Source organism: Fusarium falciforme, chromosome 5 (genome assembly GCF_026873545.1).
Source record: "Fusarium falciforme chromosome 5, complete sequence".
Classification (NCBI taxonomy): Eukaryota; Fungi; Ascomycota; class Sordariomycetes; order Hypocreales; family Nectriaceae; genus Fusarium; species Fusarium falciforme.
This window is the reverse complement of record NC_070548.1, coordinates 545,830-563,054: the sequence shown is the minus strand read 5'-3', so window position 1 is coordinate 563,054 and position 17,225 is coordinate 545,830. Positions and strand designations below refer to the sequence as shown.

The 17,225-nt window shown below is 53.6% G+C and overlaps 7 protein-coding genes across 7 annotated transcripts; all 7 read right to left on the bottom strand.

Annotated features, from left to right (window-relative positions):
- Positions 1-8: 8 nt before the first annotated feature.
- NCS54_00641700 (Hypothetical protein) lies at positions 9-456 on the bottom strand (the record flags this gene model as incomplete). Its single annotated transcript, XM_053151877.1, has 4 exons — positions 9-124; positions 185-296; positions 346-363; positions 412-456. 4 exons carry the CDS (start codon positions 454-456, stop codon positions 9-11), a joined length of 291 nt encoding a protein of 96 aa, XP_053007852.1.
- A 584-nt stretch (positions 457-1,040) lies between these two features.
- On the bottom strand, positions 1,041-1,559 carry NCS54_00641600 (Hypothetical protein; the record flags this gene model as incomplete). The annotated part of the gene is made up of 1 exon (XM_053151876.1): positions 1,041-1,559. One exon carries the CDS (start codon positions 1,557-1,559, stop codon positions 1,041-1,043), a length of 519 nt encoding a protein of 172 aa, XP_053007851.1.
- An 819-nt stretch (positions 1,560-2,378) lies between these two features.
- NCS54_00641500 (Hypothetical protein) lies at positions 2,379-4,013 on the bottom strand (the record flags this gene model as incomplete). The annotated part of the gene is made up of 3 exons (XM_053151875.1): positions 2,379-2,701; positions 2,748-3,467; positions 3,515-4,013. The coding sequence occupies 3 exons, from the start codon at positions 4,011-4,013 to the stop codon at positions 2,379-2,381; spliced, it is 1,542 nt and encodes a 513-aa protein (XP_053007850.1).
- A 529-nt stretch (positions 4,014-4,542) lies between these two features.
- On the bottom strand, positions 4,543-9,084 carry NCS54_00641400 (Hypothetical protein; the record flags this gene model as incomplete). Its single annotated transcript, XM_053151874.1, has 2 exons — positions 4,543-5,718; positions 5,767-9,084. The coding sequence occupies 2 exons, from the start codon at positions 9,082-9,084 to the stop codon at positions 4,543-4,545; spliced, it is 4,494 nt and encodes a 1,497-aa protein (XP_053007849.1).
- A 954-nt stretch (positions 9,085-10,038) lies between these two features.
- Positions 10,039-10,378, bottom strand: NCS54_00641300 (Hypothetical protein; the record flags this gene model as incomplete). The annotated part of the gene is made up of 3 exons (XM_053151873.1): positions 10,039-10,069; positions 10,122-10,221; positions 10,276-10,378. The coding sequence occupies 3 exons, from the start codon at positions 10,376-10,378 to the stop codon at positions 10,039-10,041; spliced, it is 234 nt and encodes a 77-aa protein (XP_053007848.1).
- Positions 10,379-11,462: 1,084 nt separating this feature from the next.
- Positions 11,463-12,172, bottom strand: NCS54_00641200 (Hypothetical protein; the record flags this gene model as incomplete). Its single annotated transcript, XM_053151872.1, has 3 exons — positions 11,463-11,560; positions 11,610-11,884; positions 11,934-12,172. 3 exons carry the CDS (start codon positions 12,170-12,172, stop codon positions 11,463-11,465), a joined length of 612 nt encoding a protein of 203 aa, XP_053007847.1.
- Positions 12,173-13,671: 1,499 nt separating this feature from the next.
- On the bottom strand, positions 13,672-14,791 carry NCS54_00641100 (Arginase; the record flags this gene model as incomplete). Its single annotated transcript, XM_053151871.1, has 3 exons — positions 13,672-13,981; positions 14,038-14,621; positions 14,708-14,791. The coding sequence occupies 3 exons, from the start codon at positions 14,789-14,791 to the stop codon at positions 13,672-13,674; spliced, it is 978 nt and encodes a 325-aa protein (XP_053007846.1).
- Between the last annotated feature and the right edge of the window lie 2,434 nt (positions 14,792-17,225).

Below are 17,225 nucleotides of genomic sequence, written 5' to 3'. Positions count from 1 at the left end.
GTGGTGGTTCACTTTTTTGGTCGTTCGCTCGGCAACTCTGTCGGCTTCCCCCGAAACTGATTCTTCAACTCGTCGATGAAATGCTTCGCGAACCTCTGATGTCGATCGCTCGAGTTTGGATCCGCTATATCCGTCTGTTAGCCCTATCATGACAACTTCCTCGGGGTAATTAGGGGAGCGCAACCTGTCGCTTCACCGGGTGCTAGTGGCTCATGGGGGTTTCGACCGTATTGCTTCTCGTTTATCGTCTTGTGAATCTTTCCCACTGCGCGGTGGAAGCCTGGACGTCGAAGGATCTGAATGTCGTTAGCATTGGTTTTCGGAGGGTCGGGTTGCGATTCGTACCGATGCGACGATATGGTCCTAGGAATTGTCAGCTATAGCATTGGAGAGATTGGAAATGGGGGGTACCTCGAAGGACTGGATTAGACGGAGCGCCCACCAGTAGACGGACATTATGGTGATATGCGATGTTTGAGGTTGAGGTTGGAGGCTGAAGCTTACGGATGCGAGTGTAATTGATGTTTGGCGGGGTGGCGATTGGAGGATGACAAAGACAAACTCAAAGTTAGCTACCCTGGACTTGAGATGCACCTCATTTTGGTAGTGAGTTTGTGCTTCTATCCGTTTATATAGGTCATCAATAACCTTAGCTTGAAGATTCCCTTTTCGTAATTATTTGACAGTATGTGTTAACAGGTCTTTTGGTTATTCGTGTCGGTTGGAAAATGAAATCGGTTGAATTCTACGAACCCTCAACCGCGACAGCTGTCTCTTGGTGGAGTGGACGACCCTGGAATCCTTGATGGATATGTAAACACACAACTATGTAGGCTTAAGCTCACAGGAATAATACCCAGTGATGCTCACATGGATAAACATTGACACTTCAATTCATGTTATAAACCACTATTAGACCAATGCCAAGCACAGAACCACATTCACACAACTTCAACAACTTCACAATAGACAACACAATTGGGTAAAGAATCTTGCTTTTATTCCCCCTCAATACCTTCACCACCACTTTTATCCTCCACTTAAGCCTGAATATACTTGCCCAGGAAAGCAGTCTGGTAGTCCTGCTTTCCCAGGGGAACACCCTCCTTGCGCAGAATAGCATACGCAGTAGTCAAGTGGAAAAACAAGTTGGGCAGTCCGTATCCGTTGACATAATCCCTGCTAGCCAGCTGCGCCGACTTTCCAGGTCCAAGACCAAGCGTGACAATCTCTCCCTCCCGCTTGTTAACAGCCTCTCTATCAGCCTTCTCCACAATCTCGAGCACCTGGGCGATGCGGGCGTGGAAAGCCTCGAATGTGTCGAAATTCTCCCGGTTGAGAGACAAGGGCTCGACGCCTGTTGTGCGGGCGACAATCTTTTGGGCAACGTCGGAGACGCAGTGGACTTGGAAGCTCAGGGGGAGCATGTCCTCGGCGAGCTTGGCCTGGGGGAAGCTGGCGGCGTTGGGGTGGGCTTCGGCCTTCTTGAGGATGGCAGAGAGGGAGTTGAGGGCGTCCTTGGCCAGGAGGATGGCCGAGTCGTAGAGTGCGTAGCTCATGGTGACTGATTGGTTTGATAAGAGAGTATGTGTGTGTATGGTGTGTGTGTGTAAGAGGATTGCGTGATGAGTGTCGGGTTTGATCAAGTCTCCGAGAGGCGAATCTCTTGAATATATATATCTGTCTATTCCTCCAAGCACCTTGACGTCCCCCCACATACTCTGGATCTTCCACTCCTCGCTTCACCGCTCATGCGCTTTACTAATGCCCTTCCCGTGTTACTACGTAACTCCAGATGATTCCTCAACCTGTATTACTAATGTACTTTTCTCCGTGGATCTCTGGCTGAAACGCCGTCGCCTGTCCCAGGTGGAGTGGGCGGCCCATCGGGACCGACACCCGAAGGAGGGGGAAGCAAAACATCGTGAGTTTTTTCTTGGAGATCACGGATAGGGCTGATCCTTGCCAGGCTAGACGACTTCCAGACCAGAAACATTGTTTACTGATCACCAACTCACACCATTCCCATCCTCAGCCTGGTTCAGCATTAACATTGCAAGTGGGGTACCTACATGAAGCCGGACGATAATCTGTCCGAATTCCAATGTTTTGAGGCTTCATCTCACTTTGCAGCTTACAAATACGAGTAAGCCTTATATTGGCAGTGCATGAAAGGACAAACATGATGTATCAGTGTGCTTACAAACAAATATGCTCACTGTCAGGTAACAGCAATAATGAAAATACATGTGGTCATCAAACCTGGTCAGTTTGGAATCAACGATACGTGTACAATTCAGGCCACATCAAGTGTGTACAGCCAGGAAACCCTCCTCTTCAGACATCAATACGTGTACAGTTCAAGCATCACCAACACCTCAAAACCCCAGAGCCGCATTCGACGCCTCCACAGCCTCCCTAGCTCCCGGCCTCGCCCCCTCGTCGATAACCAACCTCTCCAGCCCCATCGCTCTCCTCCCCACACCGTCCGCCCACCCCCGAAGCATCTCCTCCGTGGGCCGGTCCACGTGCCCCGACTCGCCCGCTCCTCCGGGGAAGTCAGGTCCTGGGGTGCCCCGCCGGAAGGCCTCGCGCTGGCGGACGAGGTACTCTGCGTTTTGCTGGGTTACAGGGCAGACGGGGATGTAGAGGACGCTTGAGTCTGTTTTTCCGGCGTGGACTTTGTCGACTGAGTGGATGGCTGATCGTGTTAGTACCATGACGAAAACGAGGAAAAGGGAACTTACTGTCGCAGTGCCATCCTACAAAATCTCCAGGCCGAATCTCTGGAACATGCACCATGGTCCTCTCCAGATCCAGATGCGGATGCAACTCATCTGTGCACTCCTGACCCGTCCCCGGCGTAGCTCCTTGAAGCTCACTCGTCATGCCGTCAACACCCATAAACTCCCAGTTCTCCTCATCGAGGTAGTTTGCTGACGCACGACCTCTCTTGTTCTGGAAGAATGGTCGCAGAAGCACGTATGCCGTCGACAGCTTCATGAGGGGGTTCACTAGAAGAGTACCTTCAGCTGGCTTGGTGTGGCTCATGCTCATCCAGCCCTGCCACATCCTGAACATGGAGCAGGGTCCGAGACCATCGTAGAGGTTATTGACGGCTTCCACTCGTCCGCTTGCGTCCCAAGGATCGTATTCTTCCCATTTGCCTTCCAGGATACGGTCATATACGCCTCCGCGGCCATAACCTTCCTTCTCCCATCGTTCAACACTGCCGCCATCGATGTGAGGACCTAGAGCAAACGAGGCATCACCGGGCTGTCGAATGCGCAGACGATCAGCGTATGAAAACGGCTGATCCAAAAAGATGGGCGTATCAGGGGATGATGAGTGCCATAAAAAGGACATCAGATGGTGTTGAACCCGAAGAAAGTTGGGGTGAGTGCGGGCCTTGAGCTGAGGAGCAGACCAATACAACTCATAAACCTGAGGATCATGAGCCGGAAAAGCTACAAACCGTCAGCATATAAATCTACAAGCGTAGATAAATACTCACCTCTCGTCGAGGGATTCTTCTTGACATACTCCTCAATCTCATCCTTGTAAGCCCTCGCCTCAGCCTCAGGAATAACACCCTTGATAACAACAGCACCCCTCTTCCTAATCTCCTCCTTCAACACATCAACATCCTTCTCAAAGTCCGAAAACTCAACCTGAGGAATAACAGAAGGACCCTTCTTTGCGATGATTTCGTTTTCTCTTTTCAGCTGTCGCAGGAGTCTGTCCCAGCTTGCCACTATCTCTTTTTCCCGACCACGTACAAGATCGCACTTTAGTTCGCGGAATCGATCGGGGAGGGGCTCTCTCTTTGCGCCTGAGAGGGATGTGAAGGCGTCTGAAATGTCGCCTTCTTTCTTTGTTGACTTTTGCGCCGCTGCTGTCGTCATGCGTCGGCAAAAGCCCTTGGGCGTTTTAGCCAGAGAAGCTCTCAACATGATGGCCACTGTTTCAGACAAGAAAAGAGGAGTAAGAGCTGTGTGTCTGATGACCACCATCTCATCATCAAACGTCAACACATCCCTTCCATTCTTATATCCTTCCGTAAGGAGTGCGGGACTACCCCTTTCGGAAGTCCGCACTCCTCTCTGGATCAACTAAATACCACCACACTTTTTTCGCAAAGACCCGAAAGTTAATCCACACTCTGATGGGGACACTCAAAAGCAAGTTTGCTGACGACTCGGAAGTGGGCTTGGTGTGCTGCAATGTGCGTGTCGGTGGACAATGTCCCGACATTAGCCAGCCTTGGTGGCTGTGATGGATGGCTCAAGTAGTATCACTGGCAAAGGAGAGACAAAAGCATTGCCAATCACTAAAAAGCTGTAATAAATACCCAGAATATGTCAAATATGTCGATCCCTTCCTCATCAACACCATCAAGTCCCTCGTAGTAATGCAGTGCAGCTGCCCGTCCCTAACGATACTGGTATTATACAAGATAACTAAACATCAACACCCTAGCACCGTATGTCTTCTCTATGAGCCCTCCCCAACTCCTGATGCTGTCTTTGGCCGTATGCTTGATTAGTCGATCTCCCCTAGCGCCCTCTTCATCCGTTCTTTTAGGTCTCGGTTCTCCAGCTCCAGTCCTCCCAGCCTCTGCCTCGCCGCGTGTCGGTCCTGGTTGCGTCCTTCTCGCTCCATCTTGAGCTTGTACTCCATGTCTCTCAGCCGGAATAGCCATCGGTTGTCATTGTTGTTGCCTGCCTCGTCGGTGAGGGCTGCCATGTCTCTAAGACCCAGTCCGCCGGCCGAAGAGCCAGGAAGGGCTGCGGCGGATGATCTCGTCATGGTGGATGTCCGCGTTTTGGATCTGGACCGACTGGACCGATCTCTATTCTGTTCACCCGGTCCACGAGGTATTGATGGCGATGGTGAGCCGCCGCCACTGGTTGGAACTGGAATCAACGAATCAGAAGCGTCCCTGGACGAGTACGCCGCCCGGGCTCGGACATCGTTGGCCGTGCGGAGAGTGGTATTCTCGACCTTGAGTTGACGGTATGCCTCTTCTAGGCGTGCGTATCGCGCATCGTGGCTCAATGACCCAGACGCGACCGAGTTCCTCACCATCGTCTCCAGTCGATCCAGCTTCTTGGTGCGGACGTCTAGGTTGTTCTCCAGAGTCTGATACTCGCGGTACAAATCTCGCTCCACAGACTTGATCCTCGACTCGAATGAGCCGACCATGAGCTCGATGGCTTTGACCGCAGCCAGCAAGTTCTTGGAGAAGCCGGGAAGACGGTTTGCAACCACCTCCAGCGATGGCAGCACCTGTCGATCGATAAGAGCGTTGCCATTAGCCCACTCCCTGCCGCACAACTTGCTGAGCTTCTGCCAGAGCAGAAGAAGCAGTTCGTTGCGTTCTTGAAGTTGCTCGCGAGCTGTCTGCTCCAATATCGCGATCCGCCTGCGATCTTGTCCCCGTGTCGACTCGAGCTCCGCAATCCGGATATCCTGACTACTGGCGGTACGAGTGAGATGCTGGTGCGTCTTCTGGAACGTCTCGTACTGAGACTTGGTGTTTCTGTGAGCAACACGCTCCTTTTCGAGCAGCTCGGCGAGCTTGCGACTCTCAAGGGCATGCGACTCGAGTAGAGAATCGCGCATCTTGATGATGCGGTCCTTCTCCACCAATGCAGCCTTGCTTGCATCGAGGTCGCGAATCGTATTCTCGAGCTCGCGTTGCAGCTTGGCAATAGACTATCACCGAATTAGTGCGAACCTCCCTATGCTTAGAGTAGAACATACCTTGAGAAGGGAAGAACGAGTACCGTTGAGGTCACCCAGAGCCTCACGCAAGTTATTCTCGAGCTCCATCAGCCTCTCCTTCCACTCGGTAGCTTCCACTTCTCTCGACGTCAAGTTCTTACGCAAGCGTCGTGCCTCATCCTTAGCAGCAGACGCCTCCCTGTTGAGCTCGTTGACGAACTGTTGCACCTCCTCCTTCTCCTGGTCCGCAACGATCTCTCGTTGGTGTCTCTCCTGCTGCAAGCGGTTCTCCAGCTCCTTAACCCGGTCCTTTTCTTCGCGCAGGCTTTGTTCGGCGTTGGCCAGGGCCGCCTCGAGATCTCCGATGCGGATCTTGTCACCCTCTTGCTCTTCGCGAAGGAAGGCAATCTCTCCTTGAGAAGACTCCTGTTGCACCGACAGTCTCTGGTTCTTGTCGTTGGCTTCCATGAGTTTCTGCTCCAGCTCCTCAAGCTCCTTATTGGAAGAATCCAACTCCTGCTCAAGCTGTTGGATCCGGCGCATCTTGCTCTCCTGGTCGTCTTCGAGTCGAATGAGGGCCTCGCTCATCTTTCGCATCTCTTCCTGCAAGGCGTCGAAATTCTCTGAGCGGTCCTGAAGGTCTGCTTGAAGTCGTTGCATCTCATCGGCATGCTGGTCCGCCTCTGACTCTAGAGCGTCGATCTCCTCTTGTGCTTCTTTTCGGAGCGACTCGAATTCGTTTTCCATGTCACTTTGCTCGCGCAGAGCCTCATCACGCTCCGACTGCAAAGCAACCAAGTCGTTCATGGCATTGTTGAGATCCTCTTGCAGAGCCAGTGCTGCCTCCTCGGCCTGGCGTTTACCGTCGATGGCTGTTTCAAAGTCCTCCATGCAAGTCTCGAGCTCACGTTGCAGCTCCTGGTTCTGCAGCTTGACCTCGCTGATCTTGTCACGGAGTTCGGCCATCTTGTTTTCCATCTCTTCGCGCTCTGCTTCTTCCTCTATTTGCGTCCGTGTCTTTATGCTGCCGCGCGACTGTGGTCTTTCGGGACCGCCAACTTGTGAAGCCGATCGCTCAAGTAGACTGTCAATGGTGGAGGGCGCGGGGCGACCTCGTCGCTGAGCCATCTTGAGGTCCTCAATCTCTTGGTAGAGGCGCTCTTTCTCGCGGTTCCTCGAGGTCAGCATTGACGTCTGGGCGCCAACTTCTCGTCGCAACTCGGCATTCTCATGGCGCAGCTGCTCACTCTCTCGGCGCAACTCATCAACGAGGGTAGTGGCCGCGCTGAAGTTGCCGTTGGAGCCCTCTATTTCACCTGACAGGCCCGAAACAGGTCGACTCGGTTCCATGTTAGCGTCTCGAGGCTTCTTGGTGATGTTGTAGATGTTGGTCGTATGGTGCAGACCACCCTGTCCGCCGGTCAAGCCCGACATGTCCTGCTTCAACTTAAAGACCTCGTCTCGCAACCTTCTGTTCTCGTCGTCGGCTTGCTCTCTCCGGGCTGTCTCTTGTTCAAGGAGGTCCTTCCAAACGTCGGCTTCTTCCTGTCTGCCCAAGTTGTCACTTGTCCTCTCGCCAAGTGATCTCACAATGTCGGCAAACTTTCGTCTCTCTGATTCCTTGTTAAGGCTCTCAGATCGAAGTCTTTCGATTTCAGTCGCATACTCCTCGACCCGCTCGCGCAAAAAGATTAGTTCCTCCTCTCGCTCCTGAGCCTCCTCGTCACCCATTCGGGCCGTTTGGTCTGTTGAAGATGTACCGCTCTGTGCTGTGCTTGGTCGTTCGCCCTCATCCTTAATCTGCTTCTCCAACTCCTTGACTCTTCTTCGCAGAACCTTGTTGTCGCGCTGTAGCACCGCAAGACCAGTCTTGAGCTCAACATTCTCGGAAATCATCTCCTTGATACCCTCTTCTGATAGCTTGTCCAGGCGATCGCTCAAGAACATAACTTTGAGCTTCAGATCAAAGTTCTCCTTGGACAGTCTCTCGATAGTGCTGCTCTGCTCTTTGAGGGTCAAGTTCCTTCCAGACCGAGCCGTGGTGACTGAACCCATGGTGACCGAAGAGGGTTTCCGGGGGGTCTCTAGTCCACCCTTGAACTTGTACTCCTTGGCCAGAGACTCTGGTACCTGGACGTTCCTAACATGTCTTGCTATAACTGTGTCTGTTGGCGCAGTGTTGAACCCTTCCTTAGAGGGCTTGGGTGTACTGAGCAAACCAGAGCGTCGCGGTCGTTCGGGACTATCGACTTCGGGGAGCGGCTCCAGTTGCGGTAATGACGTGTCAGTATAATCTTCTGCGCCAAAAGCTGATCCTATGCTTCCTATGCTGATGGACCTCAAGATGGGGTTGCTCGTGTGTCGTGTCATCCCCATGGCGGGAACAGCGCCGCCAGACTGGAGGGCATAATCAGTGCCGAGGCCAACAGTCATGTCGCTGCCTTCGTGTGACTCGGGATTTGTCACGAAAGAAGATGTCGATGATCGTTGGCTTCCGAAGCGACTGCGCAAGTACTTGGGTCGTCGGCTGCGTAAGGAATGGCCAGGGGTACTGCCAGCAAGCGACTGCCCTTGAGTATCGTGTTCCCCTGAACTGGATATTATGGAACTCTCGTGCTCTGTATCGCGGTCCTCGCTCTCGTCGGCCGCGCCTTGGTTATCTCCTGGCTGACTAGCCATACTAACAGCTCGCGAGATGGTCCTCCGGGCAGCGGCGGCGGTAGGGGATGAGTCGAAGTTCTCGAAGCTAGAGGTGTTGGTGGCCGTGGTGGTCACATCGTGCTCGTCCTGCTCCTGTATCGTTGGCCCCAGTCGGGGGATTGGCTTCTTGGTTGGCGAATCAAATTGGTACGTGTCATCAACGCCGCCTTCGTTGTTCGTCGATGCCGTGGGAATAGGCGATAGGGCAGGCAAAAAGCTAGACTCCACGTCTCCGAGGTGGCGCCTGACGTCTTCCTCGGTCAAGGAATCATCAGGGCCCCGTGTGAAATCGACGGTTACGGGGTCAAAGTAGCTGCTTTCAGGGGCTAGATGCCCGGGGACTCGCAGCATTGCATTGTTGTCGCGGATCGCTGCTCTTGAGGATGAGGCGCTTCTCGGTTGGAGATTCGTGGGTGTCGGGGATTTGCTCTTGGTAGCATCAGTCATCAGGTCCAAGGTCGCGGTGGTCGGGTTTGTCGAGGCCTGCGCCGGGGAAGTAGCTGCGACTGTGTCTGCTGTCGTGGTAGATGTCTCGGCGATATCATATTCGTCATCGACGCGATGGGCCGTCTGAGGACGCGACCCGTTGCTGTTGCTAGGGCTCGAGGGCTGCTGGCCGGAGGGGCCTTGGCCATGGTCTTGCTCATCGGTGGCCATGATGCATTGCGGCAGCGACGTGATTGTCTAGGCGAAAAGCCCTGGGCTGGGCTGGAAGGGCAAGCTGGCTCTTGCAGCAGCTGTGGGTTTTTGTTGGTCGTTGACTTCTAGGAAAAGGGAGGAAACGGCTGACTCCTGCGGTGGTTCTCGATGTTTTGCCTGAGCGTCACCACTCACTGTCGCTCTCTCACTGGAGGCAAAACCTTGGTTGCTCTGTGCTGTGCTGGGCTGCTTGCGCCGTCGGGCGCCTGGGCCGTTGAACAGGATCCGGGCGGCCCCTCCAGAGCACCCCGTAGCGCTGGCTTGGGCGCCGCCGAGTGGCCAGTGTGGCCCTGGAGCCTGTAGCGTTAGCGGCGCGGGAGGGGAGGATAGTGGGCCGTCACCCATGCGCCTGGTGCCCAGAAGCCCAGCTGGTTGCCGGGGACAACCGCGACACCTATTGAAGGGATTCGTGGTGTTTTGTCATGGACGGGTCTCGTTAAATGAGTTGAGCGGCGAGAGTTCAATGCCTTGCCTGCTGTGTTTGTAATGTTTCATTGGCGCTTTCTGTTGATCTGGTCTAGGTGTTCAGTTCGGCATTCCCGATAGGAGCTTTATGCAGTTCCAGTAGATCTGGTCCCCCTTTATCAGTCAATATTTGTATCGACTAGCTTGCGCGAAAGCCTAGACACAATTACGACATAACATCAACATCAAGCGGAGGAATTCCGCAGATTGGATTTACGACTAGGATTCCTCGCGTCTATCACAGCCCTGCCGGGGTAGGAATTGGCAGGAAACTCAATGGCTCATAGAGGTAGCCACAGTCCTAGTCACACCTTGTTGGCCACATAGATGATAGAATCACAAGGAGCGGGTGCAACAACGAGAACTTGGTTGGGAATATGTCGTATTAATTCATTTAAAGCTCATATCATTTTGAGCATCCATTACATTATCCATATCGTAGTCTCCTTACTGGGAGATCTTGGGATCAACCTTGGTGCTGTATCGATTGTCAGCCACAGCCCAGCTCACCAGCCACATTTATCACTCACCCAGTCTGCTTCTCATAAGCTCCTCGCGCGAAGTCGGTGGCCTTCTCCTGCTGGTCGGGAGAAATGTTGAAGCCGGCCTTGGAGGAGGCAAAGGCGACACCTAAAACTTGTTAACAATCCCCCGTCTTCTGGTAAAGAGGTTGCTTGGACATACCCTTGTCGAGGTAGTCCTGGCTCTCGCCCTTCTTCTCTTCCTTCTGGCCCTCTGACTTCTGGCCCTTGCTAACATTAGAGACGGCGTCCTTGATGAAATCCATGATGGCGAGTTGTTGGTAAAAAAGCTTGTGGTGCAAAGTTAAGAGACAAGTTGCGATGGTTTACAGAACAGACTCAACACAAGCCAGACCATCCGTCCCTTTTATACCCAGACCAACGTGCCCGAAACCCCTCGGGATCAATCAACGGAAAGAGGAATGACATGCAGATCCATCTCGATTTCCTGCCTCGAACCAGGCTATCACGACCCCTCTTCTTTCGTCATCGCCTTCATGGTTAGACCTGAATCCAAACCCCTCACTCAGGCGGGCAGGGGGGGTACGATTGTCGCGCTACGTCACTCTAGACCCTGAACCAACTTGTTCGCATGTGCCCATGACGGCCGAGTTCATCATCATCCCGCATCCGGCCGACGCCGATCACTCAAGGCCAAGCCAGTAGAAGAGCTCCAGAAGACGGGTTGAAGCCCAGATCTCGGGAATACGGCCTGGGAAGCATCATTGACCAAGGTAGCTGGCATGGAGGAATCAAGGTCGTTTGGAACCCAATTGCTGAATCTCTCCGAAACACTGAGAGATCCCGTGGGGCAAGGCTTGATACCCTTACCGAGCTGAACTGCGCCCGCCTGGGCTGAGCTAGCGTGTGACTGACCCGTGATACAGCCATTCAAGATAAGCTGCTTGAATGCGGGTTCTGGTCTGGATGCTGTTTGTGAGCTCCATCAAGGACGAGCTAGACAGGAACAAGACATAGGCCGAGGTGCTTGGAAGCTTCGCAAGCTGTTAGCGTCAGATAGCTTCTGGTAGGTGTGGGTGCGGGAGGGAGCCAAGTCGAGGGAATTGACAATGCCGAGTTTGTTTGTGAATGAAGATTGTATTCTCTCTCGACTATTACCATTTACGTGCTCAAAAATATCTATCTCAAAATGAGTTCAGTACTGTAGATCATCCCAATGCGGCCTATTCTTGGTCGCAATAAAACTCCTTCCCATGCTGCGCTTCTTTGCGTGCGTTCAAACTTTGGTATTCATTCAAATCATTGACTCCGTGCCTCGTAGGCCATGCATCGTTATCGTTAACCAAAATGGTCTCGCCCTCGACGTCCTTTTAGCGTGCTGTACTCTCCCTATGAGTTGACAAACACCTGGTAGGCCATGATCATGACCCAGATGAAGAAGACGGTGCCTGTCAGCGACATGGCGAAAACCAACTGCCAACATTGACCTGCGGTTTGTTAGTCCAGTCCAGATTGACCTCGAGAATGTCCACGTACAGATGTTTCGCTGCTGCAGCCAGGCCATGGTTCGTTCGCTTTGCCCTGTTGGGTTGCGCCCGAAGACCTGCACGTCGCAAACGCTCTGGATCGACCCATTAGGTCCAAACAGTTGTATTCCGACAATGACGAGTCCGACGAGCCATAGCACAAAGAACATGAAGGCGCCGATCATGACGATCGCAGGGAGTAGACGTCGTTGAGCGATGAGCCAGAAGATACCGATGATGAAGATGACGGTGAGGGAGCCGACGGTGATAAAGTAGGGGAAGTACCTGCGAAAGTTAGCTACGGTTTCCGACGTGGATCTGGAGATGTGCGTACCAAGGAATCGGGAGGAGGAGCTGCTCCTGGATCTGGATAAAGCTGGAAAAGACGCCAATGATGGACGTCGAGGCGAGCAGAATGACGAAGATCCAAAAGTTGAGCTGGATGGGGGGCCAGTTGTAGGTCCGCACATGGCTGGTGGGCGGTCGACTGGAGGACAGGGCAGACCTCGTGAAGCTGGTGCCCGTCCATCCAGTCGAGCCGGTGAAGCCGGTCGTTGTTGACTTGGCGACCATGGTGATGGTTGTCGAGCGCTCGAGTTTTGGTGTTGAAGGAAAGTTGGTGTCGTGATAGCTCCGCTGGGGAAATAACCAGTTCAAATACAGACCAAGCGTTGCATCAACCCGGCCTGTGTAACCTTGTGTTTTTTCTGGAAACCTTGTCGTGCCAGCTCAATCAATCGTAACTCGTCGTTGAAGCTCGGCGTGACGCTCACGTCCTTTTAACGTTTCCCCCTTATTCCTCAAGCCAATCCTCGACAAGTCAAGAAAGCCTGCTGTCGCTTTTCCTTCTGAATGCCCAATTCACAACGGACTGCCACGTCGCAAGGGTGCGGCGCCTAATCCCCCACCGATCGCGGTCGTTGATCAGCCAGTGGTTCCCGTGTGCCTGGCAGCAAAAGCAGGGTCCTCAATCCCAATGTGGGTTTGTGACCGCTCGAGATGCAGATGGTACAAATGGGAGAGACGAGAGCGGTGATGCCTCACGCGAGAGGAATGTTGGTTCGCCTCGTCGGGTCGATTCGCGGGGTGGAGATTGGCGAGTGATGCGCTGTACGTGATGTGACGTCGGAGCCTCGGGCGTCAAGATGCCAAGGCGAAATTTGGGGTTGAGGGGACAAGCGGTAGATGATGCTTTGGTGTCGCTTTGTTGCTGGTTTGAGTAGCGAGTATTCGAAGCTCGTGAGATGGCGCGTTGGAAGCTGAGTTATTAATCGTCGATGGTGTTGATGTTGTTGATGGGAAGTTGGCCCAAATTACCAAATCATCAATGCGACGGGGCAATGGAAGTAAAAGAAGTCCAAGTCAACAAATGCCCAAAAAGAAATTACAACCCAAGCGCCACACGATTTTTATTTGTTCGTCCAGTGTCAGTTCATGGTTTCGGCGTCCATCATTTAAAAAATTGCCCGACACCCTTTATTTTGGTGAGGCTTTCTCACTGTAGGTGGCTGGGAGCTGCCCCCTTGTAAATCCCGATGGCTGGGACGCACGCCAAATGTGCATTTCCGGGGCGGACGATGACGCTTTGGCGGCTTCTGAATGGATACACGTAACAAAGCCCAGCCTTCGAGATGGATTCTTTTATTTCGGATCGCCTGGGATTTTGATTTCTGGAATTATTTTTGTATGCCTCGGGTGAGGCTTGACAGGATTTGCCAAGCGGTGACATGCTTCTCACCGACTTCCGAGCTGACGTTTTCTATGTTACTCCTGACTAGGACCCTGGGTGTCATGCAAGCCCTGACGATCTTTTTCGCCTTGACAGTTTTCTCAACAGTTTACTTGACAGTTTACTCGAGGCGATTACCAAATCTCATGTAAAAGCAGAAGCAAAGGCAAGGTCAGTTCCCGAGGAAAGAAGTTGTGACGTTTTATTTCGAGAGTGATCTCGGTAGTCCTATATGCGCCGGCCCAATCATCATTCAACTCAAGGATATCATGAATACTCCCATCCCAATGCATTTCCCATCCATCATACAAAAAGTTCACTTTTTTTCAGACACATCTCCCGCTTACAGGAGGGTCTCACCAAGGGCGCACCGCACCAGGGAGCAGCCGGCACGAATAGTGTCCTGCTCAGCCTGCGCGCCATCGGCGAGCTTGGGGTTCACCTCGACCAGGTCGACGGCCACGAGGTTACCGGTCTGGTGCACGGCCTCGCAGATGTAGTCACCCTCGCGGAGGGTGAGGCCGCCTCGGACGGGAGTTCCGGTGCTGGGAGCCCACATGGGGTCGAGGGCGTCGACGTCGAAGGACAGGTGGATGGGGGTGTCGTTGCCGATGTGAGCGAGGGCCATCTCGACGACGCGGCCAATGCCGTGGCTGTAGTTGTGAGTTAGTCAGGGCCTAGGAGAAAGTTTTTTCAAGGTTAAACGTACCGGTCGACGTCGTGCATGCTAAAGGCCTTGATGCCGTGCTCGCGGAGGATCTTTCGCTCGCCAACATCGACGGAGCGGAGACCAATGTAGACGAGCTTCTTGACGCTCAGGCGCATGTCATCCTCGACCCATCCAAAGTACTCCTCGTTGTCATCCTTGGCAAGGCCAGTGAGGAAGGCCACGGGCATGCCGTGGATGTTGCCGCTGTCGCTGCTCTCAGGGGTGTTGATGTCGGCGTGAGCATCGACCCAGATGACGGCGATCTCGCGGTTGAGACGCTCACGGGTGGCCTTGGCAGTGCCGGCAATGGTGCCAATGGCAATGCTGTGGTCACCTCCGAGGGTGAGAGTCATGCGGCCCTCGCGGGAGTGCTCATAGGTCTGGGAGGCGATCTTGCGGGTGACGGCCGAGGCGTGGCGGGCCTTCTTCATGCCACGGTAGTCGGGGTCCGACTCGGGGATGATGTCGTCGAATTGCTGGACCTTCTCATCGCCAAAGATCTTGTAGCCGAGCTCCTCTCGGATCTCAGTAAGGAGACCGGCCTCGATAAGCACGGAAGGGCCGTCGTCGACACCGGCCTTGGGCTAGAAGAGGATACGAGTCAGTACGCGATTGCAACCACACACATGTGAATATTCCTATTCCACATTCAAGGGGTTGAATGTCTTACCTGACCGCCAGAGAATCCAACGGCAACAACACCAAGCTCCTCGGGCTTGGAGAGGAAGCGGCTGTCAATGAGACCGGTGTTCATGATTGCGGTTTATGGGTGAAGGGCGGAATGTGGGGGGAGAAATGACGTAGTGGGCTCTGATAAGAGAGATAAGGTTGCTTTGTTGAGGAACAAAGAAGTTTGTAGAAGAGTGAGTGTGTGTGATGAGGAAAAAAAGAGAGAAGAGAAGTTCTCAACGAAAGAGCGAGACAGCTTCCATTTGTATTCGGAGCTGTTGAGCACTGCCCTCCATCTCTCCGACTTTGTTGATGGCTGCAATCGGCCGGCGGCAAGCTACCTGACACAGGGACCCTCCCAGGGCTGGAAGCGGAAGAAAAGAGATCAGGTAATAGCGTCGATCCCGGGAGCCGTTGACGGCGCGGGGGTTACGATCTGAGACCTTGTCAATGGGTCTGGATGCTCGGGTCGAGTTGTCGTTTGTCAACGTTGTACGCGAGAACTCGTGTTCTGGACTGGAGGTCATCCACAAAAATCAATCTACCAAACATCAGCACACCACTAACTCGATCCCTGCAAGCTGAAGGGTGGGAGCTGACTGCCCGTCATCGGGTCATCCGACACCAATTGCCAGTGAATCCAAACTGATTCCGGCCTAGCAGAAGAGACCCCCGACTCGACTTCTGTCCTCTTGTTGGCCAAGTGTCATCCCTTCTGGAACTGGCGTGCCCCCCCGCTGGATCTCGACAGGACAGGGCCTGGTTTCTGTTACGCTCTCGATCACAGATTCTCCATTCTTTTTTCTGTTTCCCCAAAATCCCCGATTCCCCAATTGGCGCAACCCCTCCTGGCAAGTGCCGGACGTCAACCATCCTATGTTTTTCGCTAGGTGTTGTTGCCCGGAAAAGTTGACTCTGAATGGCCCCGGCGATAGCATCATCTGAGCAACCTCTGCGCAACCTCTGAGCGCCCGCCGGCCAGAGGAAACGTGGGATGTCAGCGTCAAAGCCGCAGGTAGCCACCACCGCGCGCACTGGAGCCGTCGGCGGTTTATGTAATGTTAGGTAATGGCATCTATCACAGTTGCACGCATTGCCAGGTGATGCCCGGCACTCCTTACCCCTAAGTTACTAGCCGTATCTTCGTGGAGGAGTTGGCTGGGGTCCTCGGCTGGGGCCCTCGGAGGTGCTCGGAGCCAACGAGCATAAGAATCGCGGGTCTTCCTTCCCCTAAGTTACTAGCTGTCTTTGAATATCATGCGCTGCCTTCCCCTAAGTTACTAGCTATCTTGTGTCCTCATGCGACGATTTCCTCTAAGTTACTAGCCCTCTTCCACCATGACTCGACCTGATCCATCCGCCATGCCTGTATCACCTCACCCACGCGCCTCGACGCCCGCACAACTACGCTCAACCTTGGAGGATGTCGTCCAGTGGATGGAAAATCACCGGCCATAGCCGCAGTCGCTCATGACTTGACCCCATCGCCGTCTCCAATTCGTCCATGGCCCTATCGCCGCGCTTCCGAACACAACGTGCCTCAGGACGCAACCCGCTTCACCGATTTTTTTCCTTCTCGGGCCAAGGCATGGCATTCCTGGTGATGATGTCGATTGCTTTTCAAAATACGTAACCCCCCACGCTCAACTTCCATGTCCGACACGTTTTCCTGCCCGCCGCCGGCCGTTTTATTTCCTGGGGAACATCCGGAGCCGCAACGAGGATGCAGTCACATCCCCACAGGCAGTGTTTTTTCTCACAAATGTGCCTGGCTCCCCGGATGTGTCTCTCATGAATCCTTGAGTTGGGCTGTAGACCGCAACGTTGTCGACGTCGGTAAGTATGGTTGGGTATCAGATTGATGTTGTCGAGACGCAATGGCCCTGCTATGACTTCATGTTGGACAGACTCTCACGAGATTGTGCGACACTCCACCGCTCGGTGGCTTTCATCGGCTGTGACGGTTTGTAAGCGAGTTACAGATAACGAGACAATCAGTACTGACAAGCTGTTACGCTGGACGGGTGTTCGCGTTGACTCTTGCAGTAATCCTGCAGCAATCGACTTTCAGGCAATACGGATAAAGACTCGCGGGCGCACACATTCCCCTCCAAGCGCAGCAATCACACAAAGTCGGAGAGCACAGTCACCTACACCTATCTTTATCTCGGCCTCCAGCCAAACTCGTGGAACTCGGAAAGCCTCAGTCTCTGATCCGAAACATGAGCCAAGCATTCGAGAACGAGCGAAAATGAAACTCGGGTCGTCTATGCAACAGCACAGCCAGGCAAGCCTCATGGGTTAGGTGGACGATCTTCACCCGCCCTTGACCTGCGCGCCCGGTGTTGATACTCGTCCAGGGCTGACACTGTGCCTCTAGACTTTCCATGTCTTGGAATGACACGGTAAAACTCGGTTCCTGGAGTTCTTGCTGCTTCAAGTCTGGCTGGCTGGTCAACAAGTGCCTGGAACACTGATCGCCCGCGACAGACAATCCTATCCATCTCCAGCAGTCCACG